Consider the following 16,412-nt stretch of genomic DNA (forward strand, 5'->3'; position numbering starts at 1 on the left):
CGTGGGTATGAGGTGCCTCTCCTTGTATGCATCTCTGTTTCGACGCCAAACATGCCGATGCTGTATCTGACCATAACGTTCAATTTTGGTCTCATCTGACCGGAGCATCTTCTTCCATTCATAATTTAAATTACGTTTGGCAAACTCCAAGCGCTTGCGTCTGTGTCTTGGGGTCAGAAAGGGCTTTCTTCTGGCAACCCTTCCAAAGAGCCTGTGGTTGTGGAGGTGGCGTTTGAACCTGGTGACTCCAAGACGCCACCAAGGCCTGCAATTCTTTCACAGTGATTCTTGGGTATTTTGTTGCTTCTCTCACCATCCTCCTCCCTATACTGTGGGGCAAAATGCATTTGCGTCCTCAACTGTTCCATATTTTTTGCATTTTTTAATAATTGCCCTGACAGTGCTCAGTGGTATATTCAATTGTTTGTGGATCTTCTTGTAGCCATTACCAGATTTATGAAGGTCTATGACCATCTGTCTCTTTTGAACTGCCAGTTATTTTGTTTTCTTCATGGTTGGATGACAAAGGGATATTGCATGCGTGTTACCTAATTTTTATACCTTAGTGAAACAGGAAGTGATGTAATGGCTCAATATAGTTTCTTAAGACTCAGATCAACTTAAATATGTGGAATTTAATTCCAGGTTTAATTTTGGTAGATCATCTACAATCATCTTTAAGGGTGCCATTAATTGTGAAACCTTAATTTGGAGGACATAGATTTTTTATTAAATCAATAAATGATTTTGGTGGGTTCCATTGAAACATTAATAAAGTACAGTATTTCTCATGTTGGTATTTTGAGTTTCTCTCTATAATCATATTGTTTATATTTTTTAGTATTGTTCGTGCATTGCCAGTCAGGGGTGCCAGTAAGTTTGGAGCCCACTGTATGTAATACATCTATACTATTTAGCAAAGTATTTTATCCAAAGTGACTTACAGTCATGCGTGCATACAATGTTACGTATGGGTGGCCCCGGGAATCAAACCCACCGTCCTGGCGTTGCAAGCGCCATGCTCTACCAACTGAACTAAAGGGACTGTAGTAGTAGAATATGGTTTACTACTCTCTCACTGACAGAGATAGATGTCTCTCTAGCTCTGAGAATACCTTCATGCCAGATGGTTCTAGTGCTGCTATGAAACCTGGCACCATTCCGTTAATTTTCTTACAAGCCGTAAGAGATCACAGTGGGCCACATGCCAAGAGTCATTCAACGTCATTCATTTCACAGTTTATGTTGAGCTATCTAATCAAGTGTGTAGTGCAATTTCACTGTTATGTTGAGCTTTTTAACCAAGAGTGCATTGCATATAACCCAGTTCCACAGCCCTGAGGCAGCTCATTGGAGCCAAGGCATCACAGCTGTAGGAAGACCAATCTTAATACAAAGCAAGACTCTGAGCACAAAGAGACCACAGAACAGACCAAGTGTTTAGCCAACTAAGCTCTCCTACATTCAGCTTGCAGCCTGCCTGTTTCACAGTAAGCACAGGGACTTAATAGGGACCAATACAAGCAGGCTTACTGACATTTTTAACCTATGACTACTGGATATCTGCCAAATCCTTTTTTCAACTATCTAGGGCCATTTTGAAGAAAGATGTTCAGTTTTTCTGACATTCTCTAATATTCTGATACTCAACTCACTGCCTGACTAACAGTATGAGCTCTGAGACATGGACCTAAAGGAAATGTCACCGTGTTTACTGAGGTATAAAGTCTGACTGATATATCATCAAAGTGGGTCAGGAACATGAGCAAGAGACATGCAGGGACACCTTAGGTCAGAGGTCAGATTGAGAGCTAGGTTGTTTATCATATTGATCAGGGATGCACCACACAAAACGCATGTGTTTAGCCCGACTAATAGAAAGAGTAGAGGATCAATATTTATTTATTCAACCTGTATTTAGCAAGGTAAATCATTGAGAACTAATTATCTACTGCAATAATACAGGGATTGTCACTGAGCCTAATTTAGATCAAACCTGTCTGTGTCTACAGTGTGTATTTATGACTGTAGAGCTATTTATTTTATTTATTTTTTATTTATCCGTTATTTTACCAGGTAAGTTGACTGAGAACACGTTCTCATTTGCAGCAACGACCTGGGGAATAGTTACAGGGGAGAGGAGGGGGATGAATGAGCCAATTGTAAACTGGGGATTATTAGGTGACCGTGATGGTTGAGGGCCAGATTGGGAATTTAGCCAGGACACCGGGGTTAACACCCCTACTCTTACGACAAGTGCCATGGGATCTTTAATGACCTCAGAGAGTCAGGACACCCGTTTAACGTCCCATCCGAAAGACAGCACCCTACACAGAGCAGTGTCCCCAATCACTGCCCTGGGGCATTGGGATCTTTGTTTAGACCAGAGGAAAGAGTGCCTCCTACTGGCCCTCCAACACCACTTCCAGCAGCATCTGGTCTCCCATCCAGGGACTGACCAGGACCAGCTATAGGGGTATGAGTGGGCAGGATGCCAAGCCCTCCAGGATCTGCAGTGGGAAACTCTACTTATCTATTGGTGTGTGTGGTACACATAAATAAACACACATACTCCTGCATTATACGCCCCAGCACCACCTCTCATCACACTCGGAAATCCCCCCCACCCATCCGCACACACACACATAAACACTCACACACACCCTGTGCTTATAAAACACAGCAACACAGAGTTCAGCACACAGTGCAGGACAGGTCTGCTTTCTGTAGAGCAGGACCACAGGAAACAGACCTGGGCTCTACTCTATGCAACATGTCTATAGGCTAAATCTGATTGAGCTCAAAGAGAATGCAGCCATAAGCCTCTGCAGACACCTTGCGAAATAACAGTCAAAGTTTAACCATACAAAGTAAAGAGATTCCTGCTGCAAATTGACACCAGCTCCACACAGAGGGCAGAATAAACAGAGCCTTTGGTTACAGCTACAGTAGGAGATGTGATTTTATTGTACGCAAGCAAAAAGGGCCAAGGCAGGAAAAGCAGATGTTTCTGTGTCTATGTCATCAGTCTACTTTGGTCTCCTCAATATAATTTATGACAGCATCTCACTGCTACTATGGGATGTGCCCTGACCTGCTGAATATATTCCCTAGGTGAGTATACACCGAAATCAGGCCTCAATACGTTCCCTAGTAGTGAGAGAGAGAGAGTACAGAATGGTCCCTGGTTGGTTTAGCTCACAATGTGTAGCAGATGGCGAAGTTACTGTCAGAAATGCCTAGGCTTTCTGGGTAAGTGGTGTTGACGTTGGCGTCGGTTCAAATCCAGGGTCCGCCTTGGACAGAGATGGACCGTGTTATACACAAGTAAACCTACTGGGCAACTGCAGGGTATTAGAGACAGAGAGCCAAAAAGGACCCAGACACATAGAGTAGAGTACAGTACACACTGCAGTTCATACCACACCCACAGACCACAGCAGTATAAGCTACAGTACAGTAGAGTAGAGTACAGTCCAATACAGTAGAGTACAGTAGAGCAGTCCAGTCCAGAAAGTCTAGTCCAGACTACTATACCACAGCAGTATAAGCTACAGTACAGTAGACTAGAGTACAGTCCAATACAGTAGAGTACAGTAGAGCAGTCCAGTCCAGAAAGTCTAGTCCAGACTACTATACCACAACAGTATAAGCTTCAGTACAGTCCAGTCCAGTACAGCGCAGTACAGTACAGTATAGTAGAGTACAGTACAGTGCACACTGCAGTCCATACCACACCCACAGACCACAGACCAGGTGCATGAATACTGAGTGAGATCCCACCACGGCCACATAAAAGCAGACCACTCCCTCCATGGGGTCAGCTAGTCACCACACTGCCCAGAGATCTATCGGCTGGAGGGCTGGAGGTCTGGTGAGAACACTGGCCCCTGTGATAAATCACAATTTCACTGGTATTAAAAGTAGAAATTAGTCAAAGCTAATATGAGATCAGAGGGACTCTTTATCTTGATTAAATCTTAATATAGTAAAGATCTCCACTGGATTACAGTGCATGGGGGGGAAAATGTGGTTGAGAGCACAGCAAATTGGGTTGAAGGGAGACTCAGAGGCAAGCACGAGTTCCTAGAGCGCAACTTGGAAAGGGTTCACTCAGAATTATGGCTTAAAATCATATTGGAAAAACATGTCTAAGAGTTAAATCCTGATGAAATAAGAGGTAAAACGTATCCAGCTGCACACTGGACACAGTCAGTCAATAGCACAGGTTTACACAGGGACTGTTTTCTCTCCAATTTCTGGCCACAGGTGTATTTTAGAAATGCATATAAAAAAAATCAAGTTAAAGGAACAAATATGTCCTTCATTGATCCTTCATTGAGATCCCAGATCCTGGACTCAGAACCCAGTCAACCCAACCTGACCTCTGTTTCACTCCTTATGGACAGATAACAGTGTTATACTCTGCTGCCCTCTGCTGGTTATGTATAATTGATTAAATGTCTTTAATAAAAAATACTGTATCTTGTGTTTGGATGCAGTTGATCTTGAGAACTCTATTGGGGCCGTGTTTTTTCGTGTTTGAAAGTTTGTGTGGAATGATGTCAACATTTCATCTCAATGAATTAAACTTAGCTTTTCTTTCCTCTGATTCCATCCATCCTGTCACTGTTCTGTTCTATTCCGAGTGGTTTGGCAGGAGTCCACAGGCCTGGCCAGGCCACTGGTAAATGAGTTAAGTGTCCTACCTGACACCTCCCCGCCACACAGATGAAAGTCTCGTTCTGGCCGCACGGCGTCCCATCGATGACCCTATCCGACTGACGCACGTAGAAGCGGAAACCGATCGCACGACAGTTGAGCTCACAACGCTGGTCGCCTGAAACTGTGACAGAGGAGACACAGAAACAAATGATTTGATATGATTTATGAGTACAAAACATTATCTCTCTCTGGTAGGGTGCCTGGCAGGGCTGTAAATGTACATTGTTCAATGTAGGTGGACAAGCTGGGTAGACTGCTGCATTAGAATTGTGATGTAGTGCAGTAAAGAGTTGTTTTCTTCCATTGAGCCATGCTGCCATCTAGCAAATGATGCGAGGAGTGGACTAAATCCTGGCACGTCCTCACAATTATCCTGTGATTACAAGTGATGAGTAAATCAATGTTTGCAGTGTTCCTTCTACAGTAATGCTGTGTGGTGAAAGGTAATGTCAAGCAACAACGAGGGATTCAAGGAAAGCTAACCAAATTCTTAATAAATCCAAGGGATCAAGGGAAGTTAACAGGTTATTTTCTCCTCTCTGGTGATCCATTAGTGGTAATAAGAACCACAGATCTCTGGGTGGTGTCTCTTGTGTGGGAGGGAGGCAGATGCCCTCCAGGCCTGGAAACCACTGGGAGTTGGCAGGCAGTGGGGTGAATGTAACGTCAGGTTTGTAATCCACCTGCACTTGGACTTCACTCAGATGTTTTGTGCATTAGCTCATGAGGTTTACAAGGACAGCTATTGCTAAAAGTGTTGTAATTGCATGCTCATGTGTTTGAGATAGGTATCAAGCAAACTTGACTTGTCCTCGTCAACTAAAGTGAAGTTATTTGAGCTTTAATCTAGTCATACGTCTGCAGTAAATGCCATTCACTCCAACAGAGAGAAGAAAAACATAACATGTTAATCAGTATCCTAAAAGTAATTGTCTATCCTTGAGGTGTTTTGACTGTTGCTTGGATACTTAAGACACCTAGATCTCCAAACAGCTAAACAACATCTGGCAGCTCAGGACATTCATCAAAATGGCCGAGACAGGTGACATACTGTGGTGCTTACATCACCTCACACCTTGGATAATATTGTCCAACACCAAGGTAATATGAAAAACATGACGAGACCCACCCATACCTTCATTGAAAGGCTCCCACTCGTACAGTCGACCCATGAAGGGATAGCTGTTGTAGGAAGAACACTGCACCGCTCTGATGTGTCTACTGGCTGGAGGACAGGCCTGGACAGACATATAGACAGATAGAGAGTGAATATATGTGTCCCCCGGCCTACTAAGTCCAGATATGGCCACATTCTCCCCCAAGGTAAATTCCAGTCTTTACAATCGGTGCCTAGCAAAGTCAACATCTCCACTATATATGTCTTATCAGACCTCATCTTCCTCAATAACCTCCATGTTTTACCCTTCATGATTGATTTAGCTGTGGGTTACAGTGAGGGATTCATTCATAAATGATCATAAGTGATGGCTGAACCGTTCTTACATCGGTGTTGCAAATCTTGTACTGGTTGTGCTCTCCCACACAGGGGGAGGTGGGCATGGGGTTGTAGGGCCGTCCAAAGGGTTGCTGAGCCGCTGAGGCCTGGCTGGATGAGTGCTGCTGCTCCTGCCTAGGTTGGTGCCCCTGGCTGGGCTGGTAGAGTGAGGAGGACCAGGGTGGGTTAGAATTAGGGTTAGACCTGGGCTGGGGGGCTGGGTTAGGGTTAGCCCTGGGCTGGGGGGCTGGGTTAGGGTTAGACCTATGCTGGGGGGCTCGGTTAGGGTTAGAATTAGGGTTAGCCCTGGGCTGGGAGGCTGGGTTAGGGTTAGACCTATGCTGGGGGGCTGGGTTAGGGTTAGCCCTGGGCTGGGGGGCTGGGTTAGAGTTAGCCCTGGGCTGGGAGGCTGGGTTAGGGTTAGACCTGGGCTGGGAGGCTGGGTTAGGATTAGACCTGGGCTGGGAGGCTGGGTTAGGGTTAGACCTATGCTGGGGGGCTGGGTTAGGGTTAGATCTGGGCTGGGGGACTGGGTTAGGGTTAGAGTTAGGGTTAGACCTGGGCTGGGAGGCTGGGTTAGGGTTAGAGTTAGGGTTAGACCTGGGCCGGGAGGCTGGGTTAGGGTTAGAGTTAGCCCTGGGAGGGGAGGCTGGGTTAGGGTTAGACCTGGGTTGGGGGGCTGGGGGCTGGTGATAGACTGGGCTGTAGCTGTGGAGATGGGGGTTGTTGTAGAGCGGACGGTAGGGGTTTGGCCTGTGGCCTCCGTGCCTGGTGGCTGACGGGCTGGGGTCAGAGAGCGAGGAGCGTCTCTGTCTGTGGGAGCGACCAGCCCCTGTCTCTGTCCCAGACGTCTGGCCTGTGTCTGTCTGGAGAGACACAACATAAGGCATCCTCCCATAGCCATACTTCCCTGGAATGATGGGACTGTCACACACACACACACACACACACACACACACACACACACACACACACACACACACACACACACACACACACACACACACACACACACACACACACACACACACACACACACACACACACACACACGGGTAAAGACAATTGTCTGTGTATAATAGCCTCCACTTACGGCACTTGTTTACGTTCAAAATGTGTTGACTGGACTATCAAAGACTGTCAAAATGTCAAAGACACACATCACAAGTGCAAATTACTTCTGAGAAGCGGATGGATATTAATGTCAGCAAGCAAGCGCCGAGCGGAGAGCGCTTTTGTCTGGAGGCTTGGATTCCTACGTCAACAACCCCCATTACTCAACAGTCAGCTCTATTTATTTAAAAGCTTTTTAACTCAAGCTCACAGGAAGGAGGCCACAAACCCGCCAAGTACAAGCCAAGCCATTGACTCCATCCATAAAAGAATAGCTTTACACTGGAGGGGAGTCCAATGGACCATGGGGTGAGCTGGAGCTCCACAGAGACACTTTTAGACTGGGCTGCTCAGCATGCAGGACATTAAACACAGGTCAGACTGAAAGACAGACAGGCCCCTGTCTGTATGGTGTGATAGATACTGTACCTGCGTCCAGCATGGGCCTCTCTGTCTCTCTGCTGGTCCCTCAGCTCGCCTCGGCGGGCCAAGCTGGTGTTGCTGTTGGAGGGTGGGGGTCTCCCAGAGTTGGTGCGGTGCAGCGGGACAGTGGGTCTTAGGGCAGACACTACATGGCCTAGGTTCTGGTTGGGGTGCTGGGGGTGGTGGCCACCTGGCCTGGAGGGGTATGCAGCTGCACCCATGGAGGGTGTGTAGGAGGGTAGGCAGGGTCGGTTCTGTTCCTGAACCCCTCCCCCACAGGAGCGGGAGCAGGAGGACCAAGGCCCCCAGGAGCCCCAGGAGCCTGGGCCCCCACCCTGCACTCCTTCAGCCTCCTGCTGCTGGGGCTCTGCCCTTTGAGGAACCTGCAGGAACATCCTGAGTTAAAGCCCTACATCACCCACAGCACGGATAACATGAAACAGACACCACTTGAGAGCAGAGTAGAGAAGCAAAAGAATAACATCATTACATTAGAGGGCTTCCCAGAAATCATTCTCATGAAAGACTTGAAGCCAATGAGACAATGTCATGTCATCAACAACGGTTTTCTCTCTCCCTCGCTCTGTATGAGATGAGCTTCTGTTCATGTCAGATAAAGCCCAGATTTGTCTGATTAGAGGTTGTCTGCTACTCTCCCATCCCCTACTGACTACCTGCATATCCCTCTGTTGACTCTAGCCCTCTGTGTAACGCTGCCAGAGATGTATTAGCGCATTAGTGGCTATCACTGCACTCTCTGTCTCAGGACCCTGCGCCAGCCAACCCTGCCCTGCGCCAGCCAGCTTTGCCCGAGGAGCCGCAAAGAAGGAAATCCAACTCTTTAAGAGCCACTTTGTCTACATTCATCCTGTCCTCTGTGAGCTTACACATGCACATGGTAAAGGCTCAGCCTCCCATTGGCGTTGAGAAGACTGTAAGAGAATACCCAAACGGTAGGGATAGTAGGGAGAGTTGGCAGATAGCTTTCCTTCTGTCAGTCACCGACATGGGGCTATTCAGAGATCACTCAGACCATGGCCCCCTCCTCGCTGCAGCCTTTGTAACTCTACTCCACTGTCATCTCCAGGGTCAGCCATGGGTCAAACAGCTGGACTCCTGGAAACGCAGAGGGCCAACAGAGACAAACTCTCTCCCAGAGAGGAATGCCCTGTCAGACAGTTGTCTGTGATTGGATAGTTAGCCTGTCCATCAACACTCTCCACAAAGTACAGTTATAAATATTGGTCCATCATTCATTTGCTCTCTCTCTCTCTTTCCCTCTCTCTCTCTCGCTCTTCCTTCCTCAATGACTGATTGCATGTTTACATGGGCCGGGATAGACTAGTGTTGTATTTAATGGCTTTGTGGTTGAACAATAGCATCACGGCAGCAGACACTATAATCTTCCCCTGTACAGTTGAAAGGAACTGGAGGGTGCTAATTGGCTAGGGTTACGATCGGAAGACAAGATCATGCCTTCTTTGGCAGTTCAGATTCCCTGAGTCTGTGCCAACTGGCTTGAGATGATGATAAAGGCGAGTGATAAATTGATTCTCAGGCTGCAAACACATGAGGGAGGTCTATCGCCCTGGGCTTGGGGATGTCAAACAGACCACACACACATGTTAAAACACAGATATCGTGCCCTCCACTCAGCACAACCCCCTCCCTGCTCCCCTTCTCCCCTCTGCTGGCCCCCAGCCACTCTACTGACCTTCCTGTGGTCTGTAGTGAGCTGGCAATCCAGGGGATTTGGCTTGAGCAGCAGCAGAAGCATGGAAACTCTGTATGTGACAGATAGCATACTGAGCTATAACACATTTAACAGTGGTTTTTACAGAGAAAAAGTATTATAATCTAAAATTGGAGACAATTAAAACAAAACTATTAAATTGAGTCATGCATAGTGCATGATCAGCAGCTGCAGTGTGATACAACATGTGTATGATGAGTCTGTTCAGTGTACAGTACACCAACATGATCAGACTAAGTGATATCTCACCTCAGAATCCAGATACAAAGTTCCCTCATATCTCCTAGATTTTGAGGGCTACAGTACCTAAAAAAAGGATATGTTGTACTTGCAGGCATAATGACATTAATAACACAGCAATAAAGCAGTAATATCATATTTAACACAAAGCTTTCACCTCAAGACCACATGCAGTGTCAGGTCTGCTCTTTAGTGTCTCAGATTGTCTGAAGGTTCTGCCCAATTGACCATGTGTGTTGACCCTTGACCCTAACCCTGGTCCTAATGAGTGCCCACCCACAGAAACAGAACTCCATTTTCAGATGGCTGGACTGCAGTGACACTTATCACTGTGCTCATAGTAAAAACTCATCTGTGATGTATCTCTCAAAATAAACCACACTTGGTATGATGAATGTGGGGGTATAAAGATCACTTCAACTTTAAACATAGACCTGTCTGTTTTGTTTGTCTCACACTGGTGCAATTCCACTCCATGTGAGGTTTGGAAATTTCCATTGTTATTAAATAAATAATATTCACAATATCTATTTACTTTATTTGCACAATAGCCTAGAATTGTAATGTATCCAAAAACATGTAGGCTAGGACTATTAATTCAAACTTATTTAAAACGTATTATGAGGCTGGGCTATTACAAATATAATTTAGTTATAGTAAACAACATCACAATTGCAGGCATGTATATATCTGTGCTACCAACAAACAGAAAGCTGGCTGCACCATGCGCAAACAGATCGACATTCTGTCAACCCCGACAGGGACGGGACAGGAGGCTCTCGTCTAGGCTGAGGGATTTTGATTTCAAGTGTGAGCGCGCAGTAGCGAGCCAAATTAAATTACACTTTCAAAATTTGAAATCCTTAGCAATTAATGAGAAACATAGCATGTAGGCTACCATTTGAATTTTCTTTGAAAGAAATTAGTCGACAAACAAAAACATTATACGCATAATTATGTGTAAATTACTAACATGTCAATCATTTCATCAATTACATTATAATGTTTCCTAATGTATTATATGATTATGATTAGGCTATTATGATTATTATTAGGCCTATATTATTACACTTTCATAAAACGTAAATGGTCTATTCCTACCTTGGATGATTGTGCTTGTGTTTGCTACCTTGTTGCTTTCTCCAGTGCAGTATTGCTGCTTCTCAATGGTAAATTGTGGCGGCAGTTATCCTCATAATCCAAGCGCATCGCCAGAGTTCCATCCAGGTGTAAAAAAGTTACTTCCACCGAATCAATTAATCAATTTTAAAACCGCTCCAAATATCCAAACGTTCTGTAGACGTGCTGGTCACTGGTCAACATGACTTTATTCCATTCACTTTCTCTCTCTCTCTCTTTCTCTCTATCTCTGGCGTCCTGAAACACAATTCTACTCAGAGAGAAGAAAACAACTTGTTGCGCCCCCTGCTGCCTCTCTCAGAGAGAGAGAGAGAGACAGACAGACAGACATAAACTGAGTGTACAACCCCCTGCCTCAGTTTGTTGGGGCATGGACTCTACAAGCTGTTGAAAGCGTTCCACAGGGATGCTGGCCCATGTTGCAGTTCTTGACACAAAACGGTGCACCTGGCACCTACTACCATATCCCATTCAAAGGTATTTCAATATTTTGTCTTGCCCATTCACCATTTGAATGGCACACATACATCATCCATGTCTCAATTGTCTCAAGGCTTAAAAATCCTTCTTTAACCTGTCTCCTCCCCTTCATCTACACTGACTACATTGACCAGGTGACATCACCTGGATTCACCTGGTCAGTTTATGTAATGGAAATAGCAGGTGCCCTAAATGTTTTGTACACTAAGTGTATATATTTTTCTAAACGCTTTATTAACTCATAAATCTGTCCTAGTTCCTAAGGTTTGTCAGACTTTCATCATCATCTATAAGATATGTTCTCCTCATCCGGTATAGTCTCTGAGACTCTTTCTCTCCTGGGTGGCCACTACCATCCTCTCACTGCTGAAATATGGACCATGACAATTCTCCATTCCTACAGAGGAAGCATGCTGTAACATGTGCCCAGAGTGTAGAGACCAGACTAGGTAAGGGCTATTGCTGTCATTACTGCAAGTGCCACAGGCTTGACAACCGCAATCAATTCATTGGTACACAGGATAATCATTTGTCACCCTTTAAGCCAACACAAAGGCCAAACTGCCCCAACTCAGTCATTTGCTGAAAGACCAAATACAATGTAAAGGGTCAGGGTGAAAAGACCAGGGAAAGTATTTTAAAACATGTTAGTACTGTAGAGTTCAGGTTCAGAGTAATAATAGCTTGATCCTAACCAAAACCATTGGATTCTACGTGTGTGTGTGTGTGTGTGTGTGTGTGTGTGTGTGTGTGTGTGTGTGTGTGTGTGTGTGTGTGTGTGTGTGTGTGTGTGTGTGTGTATATATATATATATATACTGAAAGTCTCACTACCTAAAATGGCCTGTTTCTTGCTCTATCAAGTAAATAAAATATACTGTGAAGGTCCATGGCATTGGCTTGCAGAGTTGCCTAATTTGAGTGGATGAATTAAGGCCGTGCTTGGTTGAGCATGCATCCTAAGCTCCATCGTTTTCTTACTGGCTTTCATTGTATAATATATACACTGTGTGACATATGTGTCTCATCATGGCCTTTGTGTCCAAAGGTGCCGGCTATCATAATGGCTTTATTCAATGATGGGACCATGTTGATGCTGGCTGTGAATTTGCCTCTAACCCCTATGTTTCCAAACCATGGTCACGGGTGACCACACCCAATTATAGCAACTTAATGAACTACTGTTCCGGTTGACCCATTCAAACTATACAAGGAAACACGTTCGAAAGGAGAGCTGTTCTACCCTGTCATCGGACAAAAATGTGAACCCCCTGCCATCAGACGTACAGCACAGTCAGCACTGTAACTAACAATAAACAATGTGCTAAGCTCATTCCAGAACCAGGGAAAAGTAATACTCTGTCCTATGAAGTGGAACTAAGTGAAATCCATGTGTCCAGATAATACATTATGAGCAGGTGGTGTCTCAGTGGGATGGCTTTACGAGCAGAAACAATAGAACGCACTTAAAAGCTAACTCATCAGCAGCACCTCAGACTCTCAATACATCCTTTGCTTGAGAAGTAAAACAGTTTTCTATGGGATACTTCTTGACCATTCACCCATACACAAACACATTGCTATCTTAACTGGTATCAAGTATCTCTATTTGCTGTATGATAACTGTACACGACAGTACAGATACATATTTTGATATACATGAGTGAACTGATACCAGAGGCTAGCATCAGAGCCAACAGAGCTTGTTTGTTTACAGTATACACAGTACTTAATCCTGTGAAATATATCCTGCATGACAAGTAAATAATACAACACAGGCTTACTGCCAGTTTCTGTTGTCACATACTCTATATGGAGAAGTATCAAGGCTTATAAACAAGCTATTACAGTGGAGACAGATAATACACTCTGATTTGAGGATAAATTGAATGAATAAAAAGTTAATCGTCTGTCATGATAGTCTATTGTTTTGATAACACCCCACTGTATGAATTTCACTTTCATGGTTGTGCATGCCACCATAATGCATTCTGTTAATACATTTCCCTAATGTATGAATAAGTTCACGAATTATGCATGAAGAGTAACCTTGCCTAAGACCTTGAGACTCATGTTAGCAGTCAGAGCTCATGCTCAGTGGGCTTATGCAGTCTAGATTCCCATAGACAACCTGGGTTCTATATGCATGTGACAATCCTTCTCGAGGCATCCAATATTTATTCACTAAAACATTTTGTTTCACTCTTACCTGAGGGCTTTTTCCTTTGCTAGTATCAAAGATTTGAGTGGATTAAGGTGAAGATTCCTCATTGACAGCAACACCTACATGGCAATATACAGTATTCATTAACATGACAGATCCTATGCAGCTCTTTAATACTATAAACACCCTGGCTGTGTTTTGCTTGTCAACAGCAGAGCTCTCCTTGGCCTGCCTCCATTACAGTGTCAAAGGAGGAACCTTGGGCTGGGCATGATATAAGAGTGTGGGGGAAAATTCAGCTGGGAATACATTGCTTTGGAAGGAAACTCTACATATGGTTTGATTTGATACCAGCATCTCTCAAAAATGTTCTCAGTTACTGAGTCTGCAGAAGTTCTATTTTATGACCTTGTTTTGCTCACATCGAGTATTGTTGGTTCTCATGCACCAGTCCAACAGATATCAGAAGGACGTTTTCCAATGATGGATTCCAGTACCACATCTTTCAGTCAGTGTAAAAATAAGCTTCTAAATAAAGAGTATAGACCAATAAGGGTGGTTATTACTCACCGAGTGGTAAGTAAATGTCCGGCATGTTGGAGTTGATGTTGAGTTGACCTCTCAGAGCCCTGGGCCTGGGAAGTGCTGCCCTGCCAGCGGTTCTCATTTGCTTTCCTACAAAGGGTCTTATTACTCCCCCTCTCCTCTGATCTACTGTACCTCCCCACCAAGCACAGCATGCTGTCACTTGTCATCAGGTTCTCTGAGGTTCTCCCTTAAGTATGTTTGTGTGAATCTGACTCAGTTGTCTCCATAAACTGACAACTGTTTCAATACAATGTTGTGTCAAAGTAAAACTTGCTGAAATGTGTAAAAACGTATTGTATTATTTTGATTACTGTCATTATCACTCCAAATCATATGAAGTATTATGAAGAAATGAATGCACTGTTTATCTGTCAACAAAAGAAACACAGCACTGATGTTTCGAGCTATCATCATTTAAAAATCTAAGTTAGCTCTAAGTAAGGCAGATATCGGCACTCATTCCACAGGTCAATGTTGTAAAGTGTCAGAAAAACACTAATGAGAGATGACTATATGGTGTCTGACAGCTCTGGTTATTAAAATAATTCTATATCAAAGATTGTAACAGCCTCTATTGTCACGTTCTGACCATAGTTCTTTTGTGTTTTCTTTGTTTTAGTGTTGGTCAGGACGTGAGCTGAGTGGGCATTCTATGTTGTGTGTTTAGTTTTCACGTTTCTATGTTTGGCCTGATATGGTTCTCAATCAGAGGCAGGTGTTAGTCATTGTCTCTGATTGGGAACCATATTTAGGTAGCCTGTTTTGTGTTGGGGTTTGTGGGTGGTTGTCTTCTGTCTTTGTGTTCTATGCACCAGATAGGACTGTTTCGGTTTTGCCACATTTGTTATTTTCTATTTTGTAGTGTTCACGGTTTTGTCGTTATTAAACATGATGCACACTAACTACGCTGCGTCTTGGTCCGATCCCTGCTATACCTCCTCTTCAGACGAAGAGGAGGAAATCTGCCGTTACATCTATTCCCTAAAGGGCCACTATCATGAAGGAATGATACCTGCAGGCTATAAATAAGTGCATCGATGACGTGGTCCCCACAGTGACTGTATGTACATACCCCAACCAGAAGCCATGGATTACAGGCAACATCCGCACTGAGCTAAAGGGTAGAGCTGCCGCTTTCATGGAACGGGACTCTAACCCGGAAGCTTATAAGAAATCCCGCTTTGCCCTCCGCGAACCATCAAACAGGTAAAGCGTCAATACAGGACTAAGATCGAATCGTACTACACCGGCTCCGATGCTCGTCAGATGTGGCAAGGCTTGCAAACGTTTACAGACTACAAAGGGAAGCACAGCCGGGAGCTAGTCGTGTCACAGTCGTGTCACAGCCCAGTGACACGATCCTACCAGACGAGCTAAATGACTTCTATGCTCGCTTCGAGGCAAGTAACACTGAAACATGCATAAGAGCATCAGCTGTTCCGGATGACTGTGTGATCACGCTCTCCGCAGCCGATGTGAGTAAGACCTTTAAACAGGTCAACATTCACAAGCAAGGCCGCAGGGGCAGACGAATTACCAGGACGTGTACTACGAGCATGCGCTGACCAACTGGAAGGTCTGTAATACCAACATGTTTCAAGCAGACCACCATAGTCCCAGTGCCCAAGAACACTAAGGTAACCTGCCTAAATTACTACCAACCCGTAGCACTCACGTCTGTAGCCATGAAGTGCTTTGAAAGGCTAGTCATGGCTCACATCAACACCATTATCCCAGAAACCCTAGACCCATTCCAATTTACATACCGCCCCAACACATCCACAGATGATGCAATCTCTATTGCACTCCACACTGCCCTTTCACACCTGGATAAAAGGAACACCTATGTGAGAATGCTATTCATTGACTACAGCTCAGCGTTCAACACCATAGTGCACTCAAAGCTCATCACTAAGCTAAGGACCCTGAGACTAAGCACCTCCCTCTGCAACTGGATTCTGGACTTCCTGATGGGCCGCCCCCAGGTGGTAAGGGTAGGTAATAACACATCTGCCACGCTGATCCTCAACACGAGGGCCTGTACTCCCTGTTCATGACTGCGCGGCCAGGCACGACTACAACACCATCATTAAGTTTGCCAATGACACAACAGTGGTAAGCCTGATCACCGACAACGATGAGACAGCCTATAGGGAGGAGGTCAAAGACCTGACCGTGTGGTGCAAGGACAACAACCTCTCCCTCAACGTGATCAAAACAAAGGAGATGATTGTGGACTACAGGAAAAGGAGGACCGAACACGCCCACATTCTCATCGACGGAGCTGTAGTG

General features: G+C 44.9%; 1 protein-coding gene across 1 annotated transcript in view; it reads right to left on the reverse strand.

Moving 5' to 3' along the window:
- The window catches only part of LOC120052766 (thrombospondin type-1 domain-containing protein 4-like), a 49,630-nt gene extending 41,479 nt beyond the window's left edge, over positions 1-8,151 (reverse strand). The window contains exons 1-4 of the mRNA XM_038999876.1: positions 7,763-8,151; positions 6,229-7,003; positions 5,861-5,963; positions 4,710-4,846 (exon numbers count right to left, since the gene is read on the reverse strand). Coding sequence (XP_038855804.1) covers positions 4,710-4,846; positions 5,861-5,963; positions 6,229-7,003; positions 7,763-8,151 — 1,404 coding nt within the window. The remainder of the gene's footprint in view (positions 1-4,709; positions 4,847-5,860; positions 5,964-6,228; positions 7,004-7,762) is intronic.
- Positions 8,152-16,412: the final 8,261 nt, after the last annotated feature.

Source organism: Salvelinus namaycush, chromosome 1, assembly GCF_016432855.1.
Source record: "Salvelinus namaycush isolate Seneca chromosome 1, SaNama_1.0, whole genome shotgun sequence".
NCBI classification, from domain to species: Eukaryota; Metazoa; Chordata; class Actinopteri; order Salmoniformes; family Salmonidae; genus Salvelinus; species Salvelinus namaycush.